The sequence below is a fragment of the Lagopus muta genome, chromosome 18, assembly GCF_023343835.1.
Source record: "Lagopus muta isolate bLagMut1 chromosome 18, bLagMut1 primary, whole genome shotgun sequence".
In the NCBI taxonomy this organism is placed as follows: Eukaryota; Metazoa; Chordata; class Aves; order Galliformes; family Phasianidae; genus Lagopus; species Lagopus muta.
Genome location: NC_064450.1, coordinates 10,448,768 through 10,473,824, shown reverse-complemented (window position 1 = coordinate 10,473,824; position 25,057 = coordinate 10,448,768). Strand labels below are relative to the sequence as shown.

General features: G+C 56.4%; 2 protein-coding genes across 10 annotated transcripts; both read left to right on the top strand.

The window, feature by feature from the left end:
• Positions 1-7,168: 7,168 nt before the first annotated feature.
• FADS6 (fatty acid desaturase 6) lies at positions 7,169-14,510 on the top strand. Of its 6 annotated transcripts, none has more exons than XM_048965428.1 (7): positions 7,169-7,600; positions 8,077-10,056; positions 10,846-11,012; positions 11,206-11,386; positions 12,013-12,200; positions 12,598-12,777; positions 13,387-14,510. In XM_048965428.1, exons 2-7 carry the CDS (start codon positions 9,228-9,230, stop codon positions 13,534-13,536), a joined length of 1,695 nt encoding a protein of 564 aa, XP_048821385.1. In that variant the 5' UTR covers positions 7,169-7,600; positions 8,077-9,227; the 3' UTR covers positions 13,537-14,510. The 6 variants fall into 6 exon arrangements, with proteins under 6 accessions (XP_048821385.1, XP_048821388.1, XP_048821384.1 ...); XM_048965431.1 differs by having other exon boundaries at positions 7,169-7,756; positions 9,193-10,056; XM_048965427.1 differs by having other exon boundaries at positions 7,169-7,756.
• A 262-nt stretch (positions 14,511-14,772) lies between these two features.
• On the top strand, positions 14,773-24,309 carry FDXR (ferredoxin reductase). Of its 4 annotated transcripts, none has more exons than XM_048965226.1 (12): positions 14,773-14,840; positions 15,201-15,298; positions 16,754-16,849; positions 17,937-18,059; positions 18,173-18,286; positions 18,576-18,677; positions 19,747-19,854; positions 20,074-20,158; positions 20,808-20,992; positions 21,307-21,478; positions 21,952-22,125; positions 22,833-24,309. In XM_048965226.1, the coding sequence occupies exons 1-12, from the start codon at positions 14,801-14,803 to the stop codon at positions 22,961-22,963; spliced, it is 1,428 nt and encodes a 475-aa protein (XP_048821183.1). In that variant the 5' UTR covers positions 14,773-14,800; the 3' UTR covers positions 22,964-24,309. The 4 variants fall into 4 exon arrangements, with proteins under 4 accessions (XP_048821183.1, XP_048821186.1, XP_048821182.1 ...); XM_048965227.1 differs by lacking the exon at positions 14,773-14,840 and adding an exon at positions 14,995-15,128; XM_048965225.1 differs by lacking the exon at positions 14,773-14,840 and having other exon boundaries at positions 14,992-15,298.
• Positions 24,310-25,057: the final 748 nt, after the last annotated feature.

Below are 25,057 nucleotides of genomic sequence, written 5' to 3'. Positions count from 1 at the left end.
ATTCACTTCCTGGATGGACAACTGAGTAACATGGTGTGCAGACGGGAGGGGACGGCCGGGATGGAGGCAGCACTGTGGGGGTCAACACAGAGCTCCCTCTGCACACGGCTTTGCTCCCATCAGAGCACAGGGCTGGATGTGGCCCCAAATGCCACCCCTGTTGCTGGGGCTGGGTTTGGCGCTGCAGGTGCTTGGGTTGCACCTGTGAGCATGAACACATTATTTTATTTATAAATTATTTTCTAGGTCTGCTTCACACAATTTGTAAATGCTGACATGGGTTCTCCCTCTGGGTGAGCTCCCCAGTAGTGCTGTTCCCAGATTGCTCTGGAGGAGCGCTGAGGAACGGCATGGAGCATCCTGGGGAAGTGGGGGCACAGCACTGGTGCAGAGCAATGTCTGCATCCCAGCACCTCTCGTGGCCAGAGTGGGGCTGACAGCACTGGTTGTAGGCGGGTGAGCCTGAATTTACTGCCTTGCAGAGGAGAGCATGGGAACCCAGCCTGATCTGAGATTTTCAGCTTTGCTGTGGCAATGGCAGCACATGTTTGCTCTGCAGCTGTGGAGTTGTGGTTGTGATCGCTTTTCAGTCCCCATGGTGACGGTACACAGCTCTTTCTGCAGAAGCATACGAGGCTGGTGGGGGTTGCAGGGAGTTCTTTAACATTTTAAGATGTACTTCAGCAGCAATTAGAAACAATTTTCCCCAGTGCAGCACACCAAGCTCCAACTTGCATGCGTTGCCTAGTGCCAGCAGGAAGAGCAGATAACCTCCCAGCTCTCCCTGTCCCCCATTGCAGTCCCTGGGACCCCTGCCTGCTCAGGGACCCGTGCCCTGGAGGAGGTGTAAGGACGGGTTGAGCTGGGTTCAGCACCCCTTTGCTTCCATCCCATTGTCTCACTGGAACCTGCCTGGTGCGGCCGCATTGCAGCCAAACCCGCTGTGTCTGTGGGGTGCTGCCCCAGCCAGCTCAGGCTGCATTTTGGGAATGCTGCCTCTATGTGTCCCCATCCCGATGCGCACGGGTGGCAGGCGCAGGAGAGAAATGCAGAGGAGAGTGGGGCAAAAACCCTGAATGGGGCAGAGGAAGGATCCTGGCTCCTATTCTAAGCACTGTGTTCAGCCTTTCCCAGACGACCCCAATCCTTGCCCCACTCCCAGTCCCCAACACTGGCACCAAGTGCTCAGGCAGCCCCACAGCCTTATTGCAGCCCAGCTCCATGGCATGGAGGTTGGTCCTCCAGAACCCACCTCCCCACAGCAGGGGTCTCCGAGCACAAAGAATCTTTACAAGTCTGGAGGAAGAGCCTCAGCAAAGACTCCCAGATGGGAACACGCGTGAGGCGACCGCTCACTGTCTGAGCCGCTATGTCCAACCCCATCGCAGCTCAATAACAGAGCTAACGAGAGCCGCTGTCAACAAGTCCATAGCTCCCAACCTGCGCAGGGAAGGGCGAATGAAAGCGCCGTGCTCGAGGGACGGAGGAGGAGAAACCTGTTTCACTGACCTTGCTCCATCCCTGGCGTCCTGGCACTGCTGCGGCCGTGTTGAGGTGCGGGGCTGCGGGCGCGGGCAGCTCCGATGCCCTTAGGGGTGGCACTGAGGGCAGCGGGGCCGCATGGCCGGCAGTCGGGGATTTGAGGATGCGGGGCCACGAGGCGAGAGGGCGAGACCCCGATGGGCCGATGCTGCGCCTCGGCTGTGCCTTCGCCTGCCTGGGAGCCTCGCTCCACCCCTCAGCTGCTAATAAAGCCTCCGCCACACCGGTCCCTCCTTTGGCACTGACTCACCGGCTGACCCAGCCCAATCCCTTACCTGCCCTGCACCTCCATTTTCTGACCTACAAACCATGGCTGATCCCCACCACTCTTACATAAGGGAATCGGGCGCAAACCACGCAGTGCTTTGCATCCCACGAGAGACCATCAGAAGGCCCGGGGGACGACAGCAGATGCCCAGCAGCAATGCCCTGAGCTCAGTCACTCATGCTAACACACGCATGGATCCTGAGCGTGTGCTCCATGCATCCTGCACAGCCTCTTAGCGTGCAGTGAACTGGCTGCCCACTGCAGCTCCAGGCAAAGATCTGAACGGGGGTTTTCCGTATAGTTCATGGCTGGGAAGAGGAAGCGAGAGGATGGGTGCTGTTCTTGGCACTGCATCCTACCCAATGCAGAATACCTTTGCCCTGCTGCCCCAGCACCCCTTAACCCATCTGTGTGGGTCTGGAAAACATGCAGGGGCTCAGGGTTTCCATGCTTGAGGAAGATGCCAGCTCAGTATCCCCATACCAAAATTTCTTAAATTAAAAATAGAAAAGAAATTTAATACTGAATTAAGACATCCTTTCTTTTTCTTTTCTGCTTTCAGAAGACACCAGGGATGGCTGCTGTGTGTGTGCCCTGAGAGGGAGGACACCTTTCTCCTGTCCCAGTCTCATGCGCACCCCATGGAGGTGCATTTAGGGATCCTTAGGGTGTGGGACTGTGAGTGCTGGGCCCTTGAGCTGCCGTGGTGCCGGCGCAGGCAGGAGGCAGGAGCTGACCGGATGCCTTCTGATGTAAGAGGCTACACAGTGTAGGCAGGATATCGGCAGCAGCATCAGCGTGTGTGTGACTGCTGCTCTGGGACAGAGCCTGTGAGGGCTGAGCAGCCCCTGGGGCTCAGTCATACCCAGAGCCATCCCCAGCGGGACGCGTGGGATGACCGAAGAGTGGCTTTGCTGGGAGGTGTGGTGCTGCCCATGTCCCCAAGAGCCACTCCTGGGAGTAGCAGGTGTGGGGGACAGCAGGGTCCTGGCTGGGGGCTGGAGGCTCTGCTTTGAGCAAGGGGATGAGTGATGGCACAGAAGCATGAGCACAAGGCTGGGATGTGGCCCTGAGCCCCGCTCACAGCTCCAGGAAGGCATCCACACCTTGGCAAGCGGTCATCGCCTCCTGGCATGCAGGCAATAGATCAGCCCCAAGTATTCGAGGCAGGCAGCCCAGGGCATTACTCACCCAGCCCATGGCTTCACTTGGCTCCCTGGGCAGGAGCACGATGGGCTCAGTCTGCCTCGTCCTGGCCAGGACCAGTGCCATGACTGGGGACGTGTCCCCAGCGCAGACTGGTTTCACCCGTGTGTGACGTGGGTGCTGCAGGTGCCTCTGGGGAGGCTTTGGTCTGCTGGGGAGTGAGTGGGTCCTGGATCTGAGGGCTGAATGAAGGCACCATTTTAACCTTCCCCTGAATTACTGAGAATGGAGCAACACGGCATGAAGTGGGGGCACCGACAGTCTGGCGTCTGGGAGAAACAGAGGTCATGGGGATGGTGTTTGCAATAATGTGCAGCATTTGTCCTTCTGGATTTTATGGAAGCAGTTTTCTCATGATTTGAAGCTGATGGATAGATCCTGGGTGACACACTTGGCTTCCCTGGGGTGGTCCATGGCTCAGGAAAGCCACAGCTCCCTGAGCAGCCTGAGTCCTACGTATTCACTTCCCATCACCTCCACAGTGTTCAGCGTCACCCCTTTTTCCAACAGAACTCACCCCTTAGTCACTGCCCTCGCAGCAAATCGCCCTGCTTCCCAAGGACATCACCTACGCCGTGCCGGAAGGTGATATTGTGCTGAGGGCCGGGGGCGGGCCGCGGCGCCGTTCCCAGAACTGCCGCTATCGGTAAAGCCCCTATCAGCTCCGTGCCGGACCCGTGCCCAGCTCCAGCTGGCTGCAGCCCAGCAGGGCCGCGGCCGTGGCTCAGCTCCGTGCTTACCGGCAGACGCGGTGTGCGGGGCGGCGCTGTGCCGATGTCCCCGTGTGAGCCGCAGTGCTTCGGGGCAGTGCCAGCCCAGTGACGCTCGCCCCGCCGGCACTGTGGGAGGTCAGGCTTATCTGCGCCGCTTGGCTCATTGTTGATTGTTCTTTCTCCCATTCAGGAAGAAAGGAGCAAAAATTATCTGATGATTTTTTTCCCTGCTATTCAGTTCTCTCTTTCCACCGTCCAGCTGCCCCAGCGCTCGGGCTTGGTTCAGGGCTGAGCCTTCAGCCCTTTCGCATACAGGTTCCTGCAGCCCCTTTCCCCCTGCGCCCTCCAGCTGGAAGACTCTCAAAATCCAAGGGTGAAGACCATTCAAGCCTGCTGCATTGCCGTGCTCCCATGGCATCGTATTGGCTGCGCTGTTGAGGTTGGTGTGGAGGTTGCGGTCCCCAGGGCTGGCATGGCAGCCAGCAATACCTGCTCCCGCCACCCACAGTGTAGCCCTAACCTGGTTTCTATTCTGAGCCCTGTTTCTTTTTCTGGGCCTCCTCCCTCTTTTGCTTTGCCCCACTTGGCCCTCCTGCAGCCAAGTGCTTGAGCATGGCAGCTGCAGCTGACCCCGATCCCAGCCGGCTCTGGATGAAGCCAGTGGTATAATCCAGCGACAGTGCTGCCTGGGTCAGAGTGGCTCCCAGTTCCTCGGGCTGGGGTTAGCACACAGCAACTTGCATTGGCCTGCAACAGCTCTAGGGGGAAAGCCAGAGAACTGGGGCTAGGGAGAATGAGTGGCTTTGCAGCCCTAGTTGCAAAATCTAGCAGTTCTGTGTTCATGTATTCCTAGGAGCTACAAAACACGGGAGCTGGGATGTCTCCTTCATCCTGCACAGGGCTGGGCCTGCAGCCAAGGCTGCCCCACAGCTTCCTGCAGGCTCTGCCAGATGTTCCTGTGGAGTGCTGGGACCCAGAGCACCACTGCTCCAAAGCTGTCATTAGAATTGTCCCTGTTTTTCCAAGCTAACTGGTTGTATGGGTCTGGTCGTGCTGATGAAATCCCTGCCAGCCCGTGTGTGAGTTATCCCTATGGCTGGCAAAGTGCATCTGAGCACCCACATTAAACACAGCCAGCTCTGGTGGGCTGCCCCTGCCCCAAAATTTGGGCTGCTCCATGGAAAGGTGGGCTGGGAGCAGCTCAGCCCAATTCTCCCTTTTGTTGAGATGGACAAGTCTTGTAGGCTGTTGGCTGCATGCATCCCCAGGGCTGCCAGCAGGCAGAGCAGGGAGTTGACAGCAGCCCTCTCCCCCGCCCTGTTACCTCGACCGTTGCCTTTCTTTGGTGGCCAAAAGATGGAATTAAGGTACTGGCATGCGAGACCTGCCGAGACTGGGACACATTCTTGGAGCCTGGTGTGATCTGGGCAGCCCTTTGGCTCCCACCCAAATTTCCAGCCTGAAGGAATGACACAACGCCTTGGCTTTCCACCCCGGCCGGGCAGCTCGCTCCCTTCCAGGGACGGCCTCCGGGGCAAGATTACATCATGGCCATGCATGCCCTTGCTTCCCCTCTGCCGGGTGGCACCTGGCTATGGCACCGGGCACTGCGTGCAGCTGAGGGTGGCACCAATCTGTGGCCGAGCACCGGTGCGCATCCCAGGTACAGAGACAACACCAAGCGGCGCCTTGTCCGACTGATAGCTGCACGTGTGGGCTGCTCCAGGAGACCTGGGGGTGTCCATGTAATGGGTGGGGAGATGTTCATGTTGCAGTTATTTCTGGTTTCGGTGAGAGTTCTGTGCGGCGTCTCATGATCCCATCCAGAGCAGAGATGGAGTCAAAGCAGAGATTCCGGTCAGGCCTTGGCTTATCTCTGTGTTATTGAGACTCAGCAAACACAGCGGTGCGGCCAGGAACTGCTGGGGACAAAGGCAGTGGGTGCCAGGCAGGACGCTGTTCTACGCCGTGTCCCTTCTGGTCTGTTGTGGCCTTGAGAAATAGCCTTGTAGGGTGGCACCAGGCTGTCCACGATGGCGGTGCTGGCTGTGCCATCCCAGACTCAAGAGTGCATCATATTTGAGTGCATCCATCTGACACTTGGAGCTCTGTCCTGCAGGGTCTGCCTTGCCCGTGTCCCTCTGTTCCAGCAGGCTGGACATGCCCCTTGTTCCTAGACACAGCTGGCAGCCTCTGCAGTATGGAGTGGGAAAAGTGTCGTGTGGGCGGCTGCGTGCCATGCAGTGCCCGTGGGGAGATGTGTGTGGCATCCCATTAGCCTGGGGACTGGGAGGGTCAGGGCCGGGTAGTGCCGTGTTTGCATGAAAACTAGGCTTAGATTTGGGGATCTGCAGCGCAGATGTCTCTCTGGTGTTGCCAAATGAGTGGTCGCCTCCCCATGATTCGCCCCAAATCTCTGCAACCAAATGGAGCTGGGGGGGTGGACCCAGGTTTCCCCCTTTTTATGGATGCAGCCGTGAGCTGGGCAGCACGGCTTCGTGGAGCGGGACGGATCCTGCCCTGAGCCCTGTGTTGGGTAACACCTTGCCATGCGATGACACCGGGGACCGAGGGGTGGGGGCAAGCAGTTTCGGTCGGGGCAACAGCAGAGGCACCCAAACTAATGATCACCTGCACCCTGAGCTGCTAAGTGGAGGAAGTCTGTGATTAGTTGACACCTCCAGCCAGGCTTTTGAAATTAAGCCGGCATGGAGCAGGGGGTGGATGACAGCTGCTTTATTCACAGCTGATATATAAAACGGAAAACACGGTCTGGGAATGGCATCAGGATGGTCAAGGTAAGGCACCACGGCGTTTTGGTAACGGTGGCCGCAGGGGCAGGTGGTGAATGCACATCGAGTCCCTGGGAGCCATCTGGGCTGGGAAGGGACGAAGTGTTTGGGCGATTTCCACCAAACTGGTGCAATAACCGATTGTTTCACACCCAGCTCACGATTCCACTCCGCTTTGTCCCCGCTGTGTTGGGTTTTGTTCTCGCCATTGTCCCCACGCTGGATCTGAGGGACACGGGGACCACGACGGTGACGGCACGCGGCCACTTCCAGAGCGGCAGAGCGCCGACAGGAATCCTCCCACCGCTGCAGCGCCCGCGAGCGCCTCGTGTCGGCAGGCAGCTCGGCTGCCCGGGGCGGCGGCGGTTTGTTGGAGCGGAGCGCGCTGCCTCGGTGCGTCCTGGCGGCGCTGGGAGCACGAGGGCGAGTGAGGGACCCGGGCCAACCCTTCCCAGTGCTTTCCACCAAAGGAACACGGGTGTCCTCTGGGACAAGGGCGGCTGTGGAGCAGCCACAGATGCTCTCGCGGTACGGGGTGGCAGCCTCGCTCTCCTTTCTGGGGCCGCCTGCAGCCGAGTTTTGGCAAAATGACCGGCTGTGCAGACGTACAGTGGAGCTGTGACTCCCTCTGGTGCCTGCGCAGACACTTCTCAAGCAGCTTCAAGGATGTTTCTTCACACCGAGGGTGGAAGATTCGGGGTGCCCAGAGGGTGTTCGCAGCTCTGCTCCCCCAGCAGCCCTGTACAGAGCTGGCGGGGCACGGAGTGGGTCTGGGGGGGCCTGAGGTGAAGCTGGGCGCTGCCTGCAGGTGGAGCTCCGTGCCCCAGGCCGGGCCTCGGGGGGAGGTTTGGAAGTGAGATGGTCAACCCCAGAGTGGCTGCTCCTTGAAGACCAGGAGCAGCCCCCAGACAAATGATGGTGCATAGTCTCTGCCTGTTGGGAAGGGGATAATGGCAATTAACTCCTCGTTAAGCTGATTGCCCACATGTATTCAGCTTCGAAGCAGGGAGGAAACCCCATCCAAAGCCAGGTGTTAAATAAGGGAAGGACTGCAGGGAAAGCTGAGCTGTGCTGATGGGGTAAGTGGAATAGAGATGAAGAATTTTGTCCCTCGGCATAGCAATTGCTGCAGTTTTTGCTACAAACACTGCTCGGGCTGTGAAAGCCCCGTTTGGCTGAAGAAGGCTCTGCCCTGTGTGCTCGAGGGACCCTGTGCTGGTGATGTGCTGTCTGAGGTCAGTGGCAGCTGGCAGCTCGTTGCTTCACAGCCGGGGATTACGCTGATCTCTGCTGTCCTGCTGTGTGCTGGAGGATTTGTGACTCTTTGCTGTGTTGTTTTATGGTCTGTTTGTTTTATTTTTTTCCTGCAAAATTGGAGGTGTTTGTTTCTGTAGTGGGAATGGAGGCATGTTATCTTTTGCTTTCATCCCTAAAATCTTGCTGGGGTCAGTGAGGCTGTGTGGCTTGGATGTACGTAGTGAAAGCAAGATGTAAACCAGGGTTCAGAAGTTCATTTTGAACATTTAATGTTCATTTTGAACATAAATCTTTACAGGGCAGTGAGGAAGCAGATACAGGCCTGCAAACTCCAAGTCCTAAACTGGAAATCCCCCTTTGTTGAGGTCAGACGCTGTCTTGGCTCCTGGGAAGGGGGGGAGGGAGAGCAGCAGAAGGAGCTGTGCCATTCAGGTGAGCTGCTCATCTCCCTCCTGAGCTGGGGAGCCCCATGCATACCTGGGGTCATTCATTAACTTGTTGGTGCCAATCAGTGCTGGTGCCCAGCAAATCCTTGCCGCAAATAGTCCGACCTCACCTGCCGCCTCTCACTGCTCCTGGACCTGATGGTGATCCCCACCTCCAACATTGCCACAGGATCCGTGCTGCCCCATCCTGCAGCTGTGCGATGGTTCGCTGTGCCGCAGCTCACCTCTCGCCCTCTGGCATTGAGAGCAGCTTCTCACTGTGCTGCCACCGTCCTCTGGCGGTGACACCACGAGTGGGATGAACTCCTGCTCTGTTCCTCCGGTGATGAAGGCGTTGCTCAGTTGCCCACGGAGGCTTGCTGGGGCTCCGGATGCTGAGTTTCATTTAGTGACTCTGGAAACTCCTTCACAAAGTGAGCAGAGAGCACAGTGCAGAGCTGCTAGATCTTCTCTCTCAGATTTTCCCTTTTGCAGCGTGTGATTCTATTTTATTTATTTTTAATTATTCCAGGTGTGACACGAATCCCCTGGGGCACAGAATGTGGTGCAGTGCTGGGTGAGGCTCACCTCCCTGTGGGTCACTGCAGGGGTCGGCTGAGCCCAGAGCCCATCCCAGTTTGGGGCCGTGGCAGCACAGCGTTGGGTGCAGCAAAGCAGGTGTTGGTGCTGTGGGGTCTGGGGGGAACAAAGCCTTCTTGTTGAGACGGTGCAGCTTTTGGTGAGGAGAAATAAAGAATAAATTCCAGTGCCCCGAAGACGAAGTGATGGCTGATAGCCCTTCTCCATAGGGCTCAGGGGTCTGTGCACGTGTCCCAGAAGCTTTCAGTCCCTGTGATTTCCGGGAGACAGTGATGGAAGGGAGGAAGTTCTTACAAAACCCGTGGAAACAGCACGGAAAGGAGGAGGCTCCCGTGGGTGTCGGTGCCGCAGTAGGGGCACAGCCGTGCTGTTCGTTTCTTCCTCCGCAGCTCGCTGTTCCCCGGTTTTCTCCCATCTCCCCGCGATGGGCTCCGGAGGAAAGGAAGCCCTATTCCCTGTCCCAGATGCTCTGCCTGGGTTTTCTGGTGCTGTTGCTGGCTTTCGGCTCCTTTCTCTTCAGCATCCCCTCGCGCCTCTCCGTCACTTTCCCACCTTTATCCCGGCCCTCCCCGAAATGGGCAGCGCGGATTCCTGCGGTTGCTCATCTGCATTCAGCCTCCTCCCTGGCCGGCCCCGCTCCTCCCTCCCGCACCTCCGCGGCGTCGGGAAGAGCTGCGTGCGGGGCCGGCGCTGCGCCTCCGCGCCCTCCTCGGCTTCGGGGTTACGCGATCGTTATCGCTATTTTTTCCTTCCTCGCCCTTCCCCCTGTCCTTCAGCCGCGCGGCGGAGCCTTGCGGCAGCGCTGGGGACTGAGGGACGCGGGAGGGACGAGGCCACCGTCGGGGCAGCGGGGCTCTGCGCTGAGCGTCGCTGTTGTGCGCCGGCCGCGCTCGGCGGGGAGATGCCTCTGGAGGACGGCGGTGCGGCCAGGCGGAGCGGGCGGCATCCCTGCGGCGTCACCGGCTGCGAGGGGATGCGGGACGCCCCGCACCGGGCCGAGCCGGCTCCCCGTGTCAGCGGGACGGAGGAGATGGTGGAGGATGAGGAGCTGTGGCCGGAGAAGGATGATGGAGATGTGACCTCTGGACGGGGAGAAGAGGTGTGCGGGGCCCTGCAGCGGGCGGGGAGTGGGGAAGCGCTGATGGCCGAGCTCTCAGAGAGAGTGCAGGAGGTGGTGCGGAGCAGCGGCTGGTGGGAGAGGCACGGCGTGGACATCTGCATCCTCAGCTGCAGTCTCCTAGCGCTGCCAGCAGGTAAGAATCCTCCCCTCCAATGGGGGTCCCGCTGCTTTCTCGCTGCTTTCACGTTGGTGATGCCGAGAGCAAGGGAGTTTGTTTGTGTTGGAAGCCTATTAGCAGCCTGTCAAGCTGTAACAAAACTGCAGTAAACCCTTTACCCGATGCTGGGGCATCCTGACCTCGCTGGAGGCCTGCGCTGTGTAACAAAGGGGAACTGGGGTGGGAAGGAGCTGTGTGCCCAGCAGCTGGGCAGGGAAACCCGCGGGGTTTGGGTGTGGATGCCCTGAGCAACGGCGGGAGAGGGGGAGCTGGGCTGGGCTCACGGGGCTGATTCTGCTTTTGAACACCTGGGACTACTGAAATCATCACAGAACTGCCTTTGTCCCCAGAAATATCCTGTCCTAGATGAGTCTGTAAATCTGTGTAGGCACAAAACTGTCAGCAAGTCTGTCCAACATATAGAGCGCCGTGGTTTTCACAGTGGGTTGTTCTCTCTTGCACACATCCTGGGGTTCCTCTGGTTTGCTCCTGAAGCTGGGCAGTCAGGGTGTGTAGGTTCCCTTGCTGGGATGGGAACAGCTGGGTGCCTCCCTAGCCGTGTCTGCTGCCATCGCAGCTGGGAGCTCAGCCACAAAGGGTGCTGTGCAGGGATACTGACTGGCTCAGGCAGTTCAAATACCTGTAATTATGTCTGAAAAACAAGTTTAGGGCAGCAGTCAGTTGTTTTAGTGTGGCAACACCTCTCAGTCCTGGCTGTGAGCGGAGAAGTGATGACTGAGCTCCTGCCCCGGGCTTTTTCCACAGGATTTCTATGCCTGCGTTCAGCCCACGCCATCCCTTTCCTGGCAGGCATCCTCACCCTCGGCGTGGGATATCACACCCTGGCTGTGAAGGGCAGCCACCTGGCCAGCCACAACGCCCTGACCAAGTCCAGGTCCTGGGGCAAAGTGTGGGCTGTCTTCTTCATTGAGGTGAGTGTGATTTGATGGCCCCCAAAAAACCCCATCAGCACCTCGCCACTGGGCACTGGGAATATTGCCCATGGAAGGGGGTGAGTGGTGGGGATGGTTTCTGCTCCGAGAAGAAATTTCTCCTAATACCCAACCTGAACTTCCCATTGTGCAACTTGAGGCCGTTACCTCTCGACCTTTCTCTCTCACCCAGTTCTGCTCAGCATTCACTGCCGAGCAGGCCAGCTACAACCACGTGAAGCTCCACCATGGCTACACCAATGTCATTGGCCTGGGGGACTCCAGCACCTGGAAGCTGCCTTTCCTGAACCGCTACGTCTATTTGTTCATCGCGCCGCTCGCCGTGCCCATCATAACCCCCCTGGTTGCACTAGGTGTGTGCCTTGGGCTGGGATGCTGGGCATGCTGAGCTCACTCACACCTCTCCTTTCTGCTGATGCTCAGAAATGCTTTGATCAAGCACTGAAAGCTCTGACAAAAGCTCTCATGAGCTTAACGTGCCCCAGATTTGTTTCCCTTTAATTTGGATATCTGGCCATAGCAAGGTTTGGGTGGGTGGGTCAGTGGTGTTCGATGTGTGCACAGGGGTGGGATGGGCACAAGGAGCAGACAGAGCAGTGACTTGGAAGAAATAACAGTGCTGAGAACTGACTGAGGGAGAAGAGCCCAGGAACTACTGACAGACTATTGGAGCACTGCCCCTGGGCAAAGCTGGAAGTGGAGGCAGCCACTGGGCACTGGAGATGAGTGTGCATCCAAATGTCATAGCTCAAGTGTCCCATCACCTCCCTTAATGCTGGGATGGGGTCCTGCCATGGGGACACCTCCAACCCCCAAAACAAGCGTTATTGTACGGTCATGAGGTTGGAAAACATCACTGAGACCATGAAGTCCAACCCCAATCCATGCCTGCTAAGCCACATCACGAAGTTTGGGAGAAAGGGAGACAAAGAGCGGATGGGCCACCACCACGTTCCAGTTCTTTCTCTTCCTGGCACAGACTTGCTGAGGAACGTGGAGATGAGGGCTGCTCTCCGCACTGTCTGCCTCATGTCGCTGGGGCTGTGCTGCCATTACTGCCTGCTGCGCCACGTCTCGGGCTTCCAGTCGCCGTGGTCTGCCCTGCTCTGCATGCTGCTCACCCGCTCTCTCCTGGCCCACCCCTACATCCACGTCAACATATTCCAGGTGGGAATGAAGCTCTAAGAGGTCCCAGTGGTGCTGGGCATCTGCCTGACCTTGCAGACTGTCATCAGCTCAGGTTGAGCAATCCTGGCTGTAATCTCCATTGTGCTGATGTAATGGGAACACTGCAGGGGGAAAGGGGAAAGCCAGGGTGGTGGAGCAGGAAAGGCTGGGTGATGTCTCTCTGTGGCCCGTGGAGCTGGGGTGTTGGTGTGTTTTGCATATGGAGATGCAAATGGAGATGCAGCTCCTGGGCTGGAGGGAGGAGCCTGGCACAACAGCTTGGGGTTCTGCAGGGGCACAGGGCCTGAGGGTGGTAGACAGGTAGACACACAGGGCCTGTGCGTGCTGTGGGCTCACGGATAGGAGGGTGGAACGACCCAGTGTGCCTCTCCTGCAGCACATCGGCCTCCCCATGTTTGCAGCCGATCGGAAGCCCAAGCGCATTCAGCAGATGAGTCTGGGTGTGCTCAACCTGCCCCGCAATGCACTGCTCGACTGGTGCTTCGGCCACTCGCTCATCAGCTGCCATGTGGAGCACCACCTCTTCCCCAGCCTGTCTGACAACATGTGTCTCAAGGTGAGTCAGTCCCTGCCTCAGCGTGGTGTAGGGGTCCTCCTGCCTCTCCACGTGGGATGCATCTCACGTACCATGCAAACTGTTATGATTTCACCTGGGGTCCGTGCCAGGCTCCAATGGTTTTGGTTGTGCCCATCCTTGTTGCCTCAAGGGATGCATTGAAAATTTGGAATGCTGTCCTTGGCAGGAGGAGATTCAAAGGCTGGGATCTCCATCCCATAACACTTTATTTTCAATATCGTTTATGGATGAGGATGAAGCTATTGTGAGGAGGCTGCAGTGGGGCAGTTCATGTCACACTGGGGTGGGTAGGAGCGGCCCCTTGTACCTCCCGCCCCCATCGCATGGGGATGAACATAGGCACGAGTGGGAGCATGTGGGGCTGACCCTCATGAAAAGCCTCATTAAGGAATCCTAATTCTACAAAGGCACGTGCCAGGGGAACTCCCTGAATTGCTGCCGTTGGATACCACCTTCCTCTTAATTTTCACAGCAAAGCTGTTGCAGCTGATGTGCCCTCCCGCACTCCACTGGGGATGGCTGCCTCCTCTGGGCAGGGCCGTGCTCTGGCCCAGACTGCAAATGCAGAAAGTCCCTTTGTCTCCACAGATCAAACCTGTGGTGTCGCAGTACCTGAAGGAGAAGCGTCTGCCCTACAATGAGGACACCTATGGCTCCAGGCTCCAGCTCTTCCTGCAGAAGTATGAGGAGCTGATGGTCCACGCACCGCCCATCACAGAGCTGGTGGGCATCCAGTGAGCTGGGGCCGACTGGCTGCAGGAAACATTCCTCCCGGTGCCCTGGTGCTGAGCAGGGGGTCGTGCCCCCCTGGAGCTGCTTATGGACAGAGTTCGGTTCTACCCGCACTGCTTTCATGCTTGGGAGGGTGAAGCAAAGCCCCATCGGCTGTGTCCTCGTTGGCAGCAGCAGGTGGCAGGGCTGTGTCACCGTGTGCTGCCAGGAGTTGTGGAAAGATATGGGGGGGGCAGGGGTTGTTACTGCCACTGTGCTTTACCTGGCTAGGATGGGGGAATCTGTCTCTTCTGGGAACATGGAATTGGCAAATTCAGCCCAAGGTGTTGAAGTTGATTTTTATTTCTGCTTTTTGTCATTGGAACAATTAATGTGGGGATCCCACGAGGAGGGCTGCAGGGCAGCTGTCCAGCCTGGTGGACAGTGCTGGGGATGCTCAGCTTCTGCTTACAAGGGAGATTCCTGGCCCTGTGCTCAGCACCCCTGCTTTCTGTCCCTTTTTGTGGGTGCTGTTACTATAGGGATTGGGACAATGATGCTGAAGGTACAAATGTCCTCTGAAGCTATGAGAAGCTGCTCTTCTCCATGCAACTGTGCAAAAGGATCATGCAATGAAGCACAGGGCCAGCTGCCTGCCACAGCAGGAACCAATTTCCAAGATGAGAAAGCATGTGGCTTTTACAACCCTTATTAAAACTAGCTTCTAGCGGTGAAATCGGCCTTAATTGCTTTTAAAAAGCCCTTTTAGTGCTTGCCTGTGTGCCTTGGCAGCTGTACAACCCATAAGTATCTTCTGCGCCCGGTGGTGGGCCGGGCAGTGGGGCTCCTGCTGCCCTGTGCGGGGGAATGAGGAGATGAAATGGTGGCTCTCCTGCGGCTGGAGCCTCTCTGTGCTGCCGCATCCTTTGCAGGGATGTTGTGTGTGCTCTGGGTTTGGTAGCACGGTCTCTATTGCACAAGAGGATGGTTTAATAACCCGTCTCTGAGCTCTCCTTCTCCTGGACGCCTTTGCAGCTCCTCTCTCTCGAAAATAAATAAAGAAATGCCATTCAGAGTGGAAACTAACCGCGCTTCCCGCCCCGCCCGGGGTACCGTGGAGGCTTTACCCATAGAGAGGGCCGGCCAGAACGGCGCCGAGACCTCCCTTCCCTCCCTTCCTCTCTATGCCCCTTCCGGCCAGCCGCACACCTCCATTGGTTGTCCGCGCCGCGGGGGCGGGTTTATGCTAAGTGCCGCCTCGGCATTGGTCGGCGGGGAGGCGGCAGGCGGGATGGGACCGGGCGGCGCGTGCTGGAGGGGCGGCGGGGCCGGTGAGGGGTGCAGGGCGGGGGGAAGCGGGGCTGCGGCATCGGGCTGCGGGGCGCCGGGAGATCGATGGAGGAGCCCGGGGAGCCACGTGCTTCGGTGGTCGCCGTGAGGGGGCGGGGCGGGGCGAGGGGGCGGCTCCGAGAACGCCAAGGCCGCGTGGGGGGGTAGGGGGGCGCGGCTGCGACCTCGGAGCGGTTCCTCGGGTGTGCGGGACCGAGGGACAGAGAACGCGGCCGCGGGCTGCACTCCGCCACCGGCGAGGCGATCGATGGCGGCTCCCGCCCGCGCGGGTGCGTGCTGCCGGGCGGGGTGGGGAGCCGCGGGTCGGCCGGCCTCAGCCGCTCTGTCCCTTCTACCCGCAGGACTCCGGCGCTGGCTGTCCTCGCGTGCCCCGGCCCCGAGGATCTGCGTGGTGGGCAGCGGCCCCGCGGGGTTCTACACGGCTCAGCACATCCTGAAGGTAGCGGGGCCGGGGCTGGGGCCGACGGAGGGGTCTGGGAGCTCCGGGGATGTGGGAGCGGTTCTGTGGGCACCTCTCCTTACTGCGGCTCGGAGCGGCCCTGGCCCTGCGGAGTCGTCCTTTCTCTGTGGGGCTGGGACGGGCTGCGCTGCCCCTGGGTCATTTGGGCCAAAATACAGCCTGGCCCTGTTGCTGTGAGTTATGACCCGGTGATGCCAAAGGATGAAATGCCTCCCTATGAGGACGGTCTGAGAAAGCTGGGTCTGTTCAGCCTGGAGAAGGGAAGGCTCCGGGGACAACCGAGAGAGGCCTTCAGTATTTAAAAGGGGGCTATAGGAGAGGAGGCAGACACCTTAGCAGTGTCTGTTGTAACAGGACAAGGGGAAACGTTTTCAAACTAAAAGAGAGGAGAGTTGGTTGGATATAAGGAACAGTTTTTTACAGTAAGGGTAGTGAGACGCTGGCACAGGCTGCACAGAGAGGTGGTGGATGCTCTTTCCCTGAAGATGCCCGCAGTCAGGCTGGAGGGGGCTCTGAGCAACCTGTTCAAGCTGTAGGTGTCCCTGCTGATTGCTTTGGGGTTGGAACAGATGAACTTTAAATGTCTCTTCCAAATGAAATGATTTATGAGTTCTATGACTCTTCTAGAATCAAATAACTAGCAGAGATCTGATTTGTCCGGAGGTGTTGCTCACCAACGCAGGTGACGTTCCCTGCCTTCCTGACTCCTTCTCCACTTGAAGTGGGGCAGAAGGGTAATCCTTTGCCCTGCAGGTGTTAGTGCTTCAGCTGATCCCTGATGGGAAATGAGACTGTAATATAAAACTGATCTGCTGGTACTGACCAGAGGTACATCAGCTTAACCCCAGCATTAAACTGCTCTGTGATGCCTGTGATATGTTTTGGAAATTAGCTGTTGCTAAGCCTCAGGGACAAATTTCAGGGCTGCCTAATCTCCAGGAAGAAGCTGACTAAAAATAAAAGATAGCAAGAACCTTACAGCAAAACATCTGCGTAAAGCTGTGGCCCAGACCTGGAGGTGACTCAGCTCGGGGTGCCCTCAGGCTCTTGGCACATCTTAGCCAGCACAGAGGGGGCTGTGTTTGGTGCCCTTTGTCCAGCAAGGCAGCCACGAGGTCAGCATAGAGGCAGGGCTGTGGGATGAGAGTGAGGAGAGAGCCCCAGAAAAGTACTGTTATTGGCTTTACATTCTCTGTTGCGTCTTGCAGTCTGAGCTGGCAGGAGCAGGTCTCTTACTTGTGTGTAAAGGACCTTTTTAAGAGTCTGGAACAGATGACTTCCCTTCTCTTCACCAGTTTCTGGCTACAGGATTTTTGTGCAGCATTCCCTCTTGCCCTGCATTTCCCCCAGCAGTGGGCGAGCAGTGTGTGTCCCTCCTGAGCTGCTGGGCTTCACGAGGCCTTTCCTCATTCCTTAACCTTTACTCTCCTTTAGCACCATGACCTGGCACAAGTGGACATCTATGAGAAGCTGCCTGTTCCATTTGGGCTCGTCCGTTTTGGAGTGGCACCGGATCACCCTGAAGTGAAGGTCAGTGCTGACTTCTTCCCTTGCCCACGTGTAGATTTAGGTTGGATGTAAGGAAAAAATCTTTTATGGTGAGGCTGGTGAGGCACTGGAACAGGCTGCACAGAGATGTGGTGGATGCCAGAGCACTTTGTGCTGATGGATGTTCATCTATCCTGCAATGCTGCAGCAGTGACACTGACTGCTCCTCTTGTGCTCTGCCCTAGCCTGGGTGTGCTGAGACCTTACTTGGTGTCAGTGATTGGAAAAATGTGGATCTGCTGTGGGGATGATGGAGCTGGGATGTGGGTGCATACCTGAGTGAGGAGAAGTTGAATCAAGGAGCTCTTTTAAATCAGTCATTTTCCTTTGCCTTGCAGTGAGTGAGAATTGTGCGGAGAGATAGATGTTGTATCTGAGGTGGAGGTGGTTGCAGTGGGAGGACGAGGAGATCCAGACACAGCAATATTTTGTCATGGTTACCCCATTTAATCTCAGGAGATTGTCAGACCAAAATGCATGCATTTTTTATCTGAAAAATGGGAGGTATGGATGTAAAGTATGTACATGGTTTTGGGGTAACTTCATTCCGCTGTCTCTGTCTGCTTGTACCAGCAGTGGCTCTGCTGATCAGCCTCAGCCACTCAGAAGAAAGGACTTGGGCTGCTTCCTCCCTTGGTGTAGTGGCTTTCAGGAAGACTTGAAACCAGTAGGGTCGGGCAGGCAGCACCCTGAGTGGAAGGGGTTGTTTGACAGGGCTCCCTTGCAAGCCTCACCTTGTGAAGGGGCGTTCTCCTACAGCAGGCTTTACTCAGGGAGGGGCTGAGGGTATTAACATGGTCCCATCTCCTCCAGGTGGGTGCAAAAAGTCGGTTTTTGTTTCCACAGGGGGAGGTGGAAACTGTGCCAAGCTGCCTCTCTGTTTGTCTGACAGTGAGTTAGTTATCTGTGAGTGCTGACGGATAAGAGCCTCAGAATAACCAAATCAAAGACAGGGAGAAACGTTTCAAGGCCGAGAGGAATGGGGGCAGCGTCCTCCTGTGAGTGTGGACCTTGGACCAGCTGTGGTCTGAACATAATGTCGCTTGTTTGATCTGTTTGATCTTGGCAGAATGTGATCAACACGTTCACGCAGACTGCGCGTTCGGAGCGCTGCGCCTACTATGGCAATGTCACCGTGGGCAGGGACGTCACGGTGGGAGAGCTGCAGCAGGCGTACCATGCTGTGGTGCTGGTGAGTGAGGAGGGCGGCCGCGGGGTGTCCGGCAGAGCAATTGCCAGAAGGGCAGACTGGTGTTTCAGTGCTGAACCCTGCACGCGCCGGCTTTTCTGTGTCTGTGTTCCTAGAGTTACGGTGCTGAAGACAACCGGGTTTTGGGGATCCCAGGGGAAAACCTGTGTGGGGTTTACTCAGCCCGAGCCTTTGTGGGCTGGTACAACGGACTGCCTGAGAACCGGGGTGTGAGTACGGCCGTTTGTTTCCCTGCCTTTCCTTCCCGTGCTGTATCTGAACGCTGACATCCAGCTCCAGATTAAATCCTGGAAGGCCTGCCATTGCAAAAGATTAGCAAGAGCCACGTCAAATCCTTCTTAGATGGTAGAAATGTGAACAATTTGCACATCAGTGAGAGCAGATTAACTGGCTCTGTAGGTTGGCAATGTATTTTGGCCGGGACCCGCAGAAGGGAATTTGGGTGGTAGGCGTGGGTCCAGGGGGATGGATGTCATAGAGGCCTTTTGCTCCCTGCAGCTGAAGCCTGACCTAAGCTGTGAAACAGCGCTGATCCTGGGCCATGGCAACGTGGCTCTGGATGTCGCCCGCATCCTCCTTTCTCCACTGGATTTCCTCAGGGTGAGTTGGGGTGCCATGAAGGTGGGGAGTGACCCAGAGTTGCTCTCTGCTGGGTGGGTGCTGGACTTCTCTGGTTTCAGCCAACTCTGAGGAGAGAGAGAGAGCTTTTTCTGCTGAGAATATACTTCCTGAGCCCTATTTGCCTTTGGGCTCTTTCACCAGGGAAAGCTGTTGCCCCACAATCCATAAGGTATGAACAAAAGTATGGAGCCATTCTAGTGCCTAAAAAGTTGAGCTTTATTTCTTACAAGAATTAAAGGAGGAGCTCCTTGCTCTTTTCTGCCACCAAACCTTAGGCTTCTTCTGTTTGCTTCTTTTCCTGCTGTTGCTGTGGGCAGCAGCCAGGCTCCCGATGGCAGCACTGGAGACACTGGTTGCTGTGTGCTGGTCCAAGCCAGTGGGCCTCTTCTGCTGCTGTGCTCCCCTACAGGCAGCTGGTGTGCTTTGGCTGCTCTGCACAGCTGTTGCCCCAGATGTTAGCAGCAAGGGCTCTCCCTCCTGGAGAGCTGCCGTGAGGTTGGTTACAGCTGTGCAGCAAGTTCCTGTATTAATGTCTAAATTAAAAAAACAAAACAAAACAAAAAAGCCAACAGTACAAATTGGAGGTTCTGGCAACGAGTAGCAGTTCTTTGTGTTTGTGCTTGGAGCTGCCTGGGTCAAGCAGGCATTGATTTAAGCAGTGTATTGTAGTGGGTTTCAGTTAGGTGCCTGTATATCCTGAAATGGGAGATGACCCAACAAAACTATAAGCACTCCAAAATAAAGGTCACTGGAAGGCTTTGTTAGACCTGTGGTTAACCTGCATGTGGTGAGTGGCCGGGGGCAACCTCTTGAGGTGCTGGCTCATTGCCTCGCACGGTGTAGCCTCAGAGAGCTCAGTGATGAGGGTCTGGCTGTTCAAATAGCTTTGTGCAAAGGCAGATGAATTGCTTTCCATCCTTGTCCAGGCTCTGTACGTACGGCCTGCTTTTCTGCTGATTTTTTTTCACCTTCAGAGGCTGTGCCTTCCTCTTGCTCCCTCCAGATCTGACCTCATCCCACTCTCCTGTCACATGTCTTTGTCCTGCAGAAGACAGACATCACTGAGTGCTCCTTGGCAGCTCTAGCCTGCAGCAAGGTGAAGCGCGTGTGGCTGGCTGGGAGAAGGGGGCCTCTCCAAGTTGCTTTCACTATCAAGGTAAGGCTCTCTGTCTCTGGAGGGGGTGCTGGAGGGCAGTGTTCTCCTCAGAGTTGGACCCCAGGCTACCCTTCTCCATTGGGGAGAGGCAGTCTGTCAATGGATGTGTGAGATACCCACTTCCTGCAGCCATTTGCTGGCTCCCGGTCTGGACTTGCCTAGGGCTGTTGGGTGGCATCTCTGCATCAGAGGTAACATCTCCCTGCCTGCAATTCCCAGGAGCTGCGGGAGATGATAAATCTGCCTGGTACCCAACCTGTCCTGAACCCTGCTGACTTCACAGGCCTCGAAAATGCTGTTAAAGGTGAGGAAAGTGTGTCGAGTTCCTCCAGACAGGGACTCACCTCAACAGACAAACATTCAAGAGTGTTCTGGAGGTGCTCAGAACGTGCATCAGGGAAATTCTTGTTGTGTGCATGGCGTGTGAGAGACAGGTGGTGTGGCTTGTTCTCAGAGTGATGGGAGGCCTCAGAGAGCAGGGAGCAGCCTATTTCTCTGTTTCCACAGCAGCATTGTTTCTTGGAATATAGTAGCTGTCTGAGTGATGAGGGCAGGAGGCTTGGAATGTCTGAGAGAGCCTTGCATAAGAGGTCTCAAGGCTTTTGATTTAAAAGCCTCCTGCAGAGTGAGAAAGAAAAAGCACTGAGCTCAGGGATGTCCAGAGACTTGCTCTTCTCCACAGGCTGCTGCCTCCAAGTGCCAGCAGGACAGCAGCATTACAAGCTTTGATTTGTGTGTCCCACTGGCCTCAAGCCTCAGGAGCTCTCCTGGTCACTTTGACTTCCCATTTGTCATCTCAAAGGCGCTGAACCCCCTGCTGCATGATGAACTCCAAATGGGCATTCACACATCACTGAGAACTGCCTTGATGTGGCCATGCCGTGTCCTCAGGGGCTTTGCTGACATTCCTTTCTGACCTGAAGGTCTCTCTCTTTCTCTCTCTCTCTCCTTAGATGCCCCCAGGCCCAGGAAACGACTGACTGAGCTGATGATCAAAACGGCCCTGGAGAAGCCCAGGGAGAAGGCAGCAGTCCCCCGGCAGTGGGGCTTGAAGTTCCAGCGTAGCCCCCAGGAGGTGCTGCCCACCGCCGATGGGACGCGGGTGAGGGGCGTCCGCATGGCCCTGACCCGCTTGGAGGTACGGCTGCAGGGTCCTCCTGGGTGCCAGACTGGCCGTAGCAGAGCTGGGGATGGAGCAGTACATCCCCGTAGCCCTTGGCAGCCGTTGTCTATAAGATGACTTCACAACCTCTCGCTGTTTGGAGAGGCTCATGGTGGCTGCCTTAGAAGCTGGTTCTACCACCAAGAGCCGCTTGGTTTTTAAAGCAGCTCTTTCCCATCGCTGCTGCAGGAGGGCCTTTAGCAGTTTCCCTGAGGATGAAGGGTACCTGAAGTGTCTGTGCTCTTTGTCTGGTGACTGTCTTATCGTCAGCAGCCTCTTCCCTCTCTCAGGGCTTAGGTGACTCTGCCAAAGCTGTCCCCACTGGAGACGTGGAGGAGCTGGAGTGCGGGCTGGTGCTCAGCAGCATTGGCTACCGGAGCCTGCCCCTGGAGCCAGCGGTGCCTTTCGACGCCCAGCACGGCATTATCCCCAACAGCCTGGGCAGAGTGAGGGGTGTTCCAGGTCTGTACCACAGACGCCCCTGGATGTGTGTGGAGCGTGGCTGGTGTGCTGAGGGCTTTGAGTTGGGAAGCCTTGCTCGCCGAGGGCGCCAATACACGGCAGCTGTGCAGAAAACAAAATCAGCTCCTTCTGTCAGACTTAAAAACCCATCCCAGTCCCAGCTAACATTAGAGGCGTGCGGTTTTTAGCAAACAGCTCTGAAGGACATGTTTATTTTTTGTTTTATTAGGCCTTGGAGTCTTGTTACTGAAGCCGTACAGCCCATTTGGCTGCTTGGTGCTAGTCTGGAGGTGCACAAGTTCCTGTGACAGCACTGTCAGAGCACTGTACTCTGTCCCCAAAGCAGGCGTGCATCGTGCTGCTGTCTGCAGCTTGATGTGACATCCAAAGCTGGGACAGGGCAAGAACCTGCATCCACGAGGGTCTGTGGTCCCGTGCCAGACTGAGCCTGGCTGCTGTGTGTGCCCATGCAGGTCTGTACTGCAGTGGGTGGGTGAAGAGAGGACCTGTGGGAGTGATCATCACCACCATGAATGACAGCTTTGACACTGCCCAGTCTGTGCTGGAGGATCTCCAAGGGGGTGTGCTGGATGTGACCGTCTCCAGAGAAGGTTTTGGGGCTGTGGGTAGCATCCTGCGTAGTCGAGGTGAGTGTGTGTCAGCCTCTAGCAGTTAGCATGAAGTGTGGCGGAGACAGATCCTGGATCTGGGTATCCTGGGGCAGTGAGTCCAACGTGCCACCTTTGGGAGCCAAGCAGGGAAAGGGGTTGTGCTGCTATTTTGCCGTTCTGAAGTGCGGGGAGAGCAGGGCTTGGATTCTCAGAAAGTCAGCGTCGTTGCTATGGATAATGACCACTTTCTGGGAAAGGCCATTAAAAGCAGCATGGGCCATGGACACAATGTCACTGTCAGTGGTGTAGACAGTGAGTTGTTGCTGTTGAATGGTTTTCCTAGCAATCCTTCCAGGCAAACTGGGGAAAAGATTAAAATGCCTGAGAGAGTCATTTACTGCTGCAGTGTTTAAAGGCATTCAATTAAAGTGTGTGTTTGCCTCTTAACTGTCTGAGGCTTAACAGTAACTGGAAGTGTTTTCTAAGTGTTTTGTCCCCTACGGTGATGCTGTGCTCACTGTTGTTATGGCTCGCAAAGGTCTGACTAATCAGATTTGACTGGAACCTGCATCTCTGTCCTCCTGGTGCTCGGAATTATTATTCCTGTGCGATGCTAAAGTCTGACGCCGTGTTGGAAAAGGGCAGGGTTTTCATGCACGTCAGGTCCCTGATAATGGGGAGGTGAGGCTGAACTCATTTTCACTTGGTTGATGCCTCAGTCCTGTCTCTCACCATCACCCCAGGGATCCGTCCTGTTTCCTTCTCGGACTGGGAGAAGATAGATGCTGCCGAGGTGGCGAGAGGGAAAGCTGCTGGCAAACCCCGGGAGAAGATAGTAGATCCTCAGGAGATGCTGCAGCTGATCGGCCACTGAAGCTGCATGGATGGCCCACACAGAACTGTCAGGGGCAGCACCAGGCTGGTTGCCGACCTGGGAGCGAACGTGGCACTGGGGACCTGCTGGTAACAATGAACTCTGCCTTCCCTGAGTGAGTGACTCAGAACGGCTGGGGCTGTGGGCTGGCCCCACATCTCTGCTCCAGCTGTGGCTCCTGGGGGTGATTCGTGTTGCCTGGGTGCTTCTGGCATTGGCAGATTGGTCAGAGCAGTGAGATGTGTGCTTGGCAGGAACCTTGGCCTCACGCTGCACCCATGGCAAGAAGCACAGAGAAACTTTCTTGTGTCTCACTGCCTCCCCTTTAAGCCTCAAGCCAAATGACTTCATTGCCTTGTCATTCATGTGTAAGCAGGCTTTTTTTTTTTTTATAAATAATAATTGTTTTAAAATAAACCTTTCCAGGAGAGACAATTTGGACCTGCCACTTGAGTCTGGCTCCTTTGTGACTGCCTTGTTCTCAGGAGCTGCCAGCCAGGTGTGTGTCTGCGGCAGCTTGTGCCAGGGACAGCCAGCTCTTCTTGTACTGTTTGCTGTCTGCCTGTAGGGAGCTCTAAACCAAACGGGCATTAATTTGCATTCTGCCTTCCACAGTTGAACCCTGACAAAGCCTGGGTTCTGGCTTGTGGGGTGAGATGGGATAACAGGTGTGTAACTGCCTTGTTTTGGATCGCAGCAGATCCGTGTGTGTTGGTACCCGCCGGAGCTGAATCGCGCAGCAGTGCCTTGCTCCCCTTCACTTTGCTCACTGTTGGTTGGGATTTTTTTGCCTGTGTGTTTTGAAGCTTATTAAATGCTTCTCTGAGCCTAAATTGACGTGGTGATGGTGTCAGGATTTAAGCCAGATTACAAGCTGCGAGCAGTAATCTCCTCTTTATCCGTGGTGCAGAGGCCAGGCCAGCACAGCCCCCCACCCGCGCCATCCCTGGCGCTGCGCTCACCTGTGATCGGAGCTGCTCCCAGCACTGACCTGTGCAGCAGTGAGGATGGCTGTTGCTCGTGGCTGCATATAAAAACAAGTGGGGCTCCATGATGGAGGCAGGGGGTAAATCAAGCCAGGGCAGATGGCAGCGACTGTCTCAGTTCCACGCTTAGCTGTGATCTCCTCCACATTCCCTCCTGGGGTAGAGATTTGCCCTATCCTGGTGCTCTGTGCCTGTCTCTGATCCCAGGCTAGGCAAGAAAGATCAGTGGCTTCTCTTTTTATCTGTATTTTTTTCCCTTTGCTGTTCTATTTAAATCTTATTTGCAAGATCATTAAGAAACTCAGGAAATGTGGTACTGGGAGCTCGTACGCAAACGAGCAATAAAGCTTTTGTCGAACATCTGCTTGTGTGATGTGGCTCTCGTTACGTCCCAGGGCTGATGCCGTCCTAAAGCTGAACGTTCAAGCAGGAGATTACATCAGCTCTGGGTTCAGAGGTGAACGGGCGCTTTGGAATCAGGGCAGTGAGCGTGAAGGGCTGCGCAGAGAGCCAGAAGCGGGGTGGTGAAGGGGCTGTTGTGGCTGCCTTGAGGGTACGGGGAAGCAGTGGGCTGGCTCTTCCCTAGAGCTCTGCACGCTGCTGTGAATGTTGATGTTAAGCTGCTTTTGTAGCCGTGGCGCAGGTTGTGGTGCTTGCTCTGAGCACAGAGAATGGCTGCTTCCAGGCAGGTGATGCTTTGGGATAAGTTTTGAGCTGTGATGACAGATTAAGGGGTGAATCTTCCATTGCTGGACCCAGTGTCTTAATGCAGAAGTTGGCCGAGACCCTGGGGTTTGTGCAGGGCTGCTGACAGCTGTGGGACAAAGTCAGCCGGGGCACAGATGGAACCTGATGGCCGGCTGGAGGATCGTGACGATGCTGTCAATCCTAATTCGATGCTTTCAGCTGCCCCTTTTCCTGCCGCTCGCTCGCCCGCTCCCCAGGTGGCCGCTCTGCTGCATCCCCATCTCTGGGCTCGTCTCTCCGGGACTGGGATGCGTCTGGCTTCCCCGGGAAGGTCCTTGTCCCGGTGGCCGTGTCGTTAGGTGGCGCTGAGGGGCCGGCGATGGGGATCGAGAGGGGCTGATGGGGCCGGGCGGCCGTGCTG

Bases quoted from the DNA above. Each gene is read 5' to 3' on its own strand.
- FADS6 (XM_048965428.1), top strand. From the start codon at position 9,228: ATGGGCTCCGGAGGAAAGGAAGCCCTATTCCCTGTCCCAGATGCTCTG. The intron at 10,057-10,845 runs GTAAGAATCCTC...CTTTTTCCACAG, and splicing joins TCTCCTAGCGCTGCCAGCAG to GATTTCTATGCCTGCGTTCA. The intron at 11,387-12,012 runs GTGTGTGCCTTG...TTCCTGGCACAG, and splicing joins AACCCCCCTGGTTGCACTAG to ACTTGCTGAGGAACGTGGAG.
- FDXR (XM_048965225.1), top strand. From the start codon at position 15,107: ATGGCGGCTCCCGCCCGCGCGGGTGCGTGCTGCCGGGCGGGGTGGGGA. The intron at 16,850-17,936 runs GTCAGTGCTGAC...TGATCTTGGCAG, and splicing joins CGGATCACCCTGAAGTGAAG to AATGTGATCAACACGTTCAC. The intron at 18,287-18,575 runs GTGAGTACGGCC...TGCTCCCTGCAG, and splicing joins GACTGCCTGAGAACCGGGGT to CTGAAGCCTGACCTAAGCTG.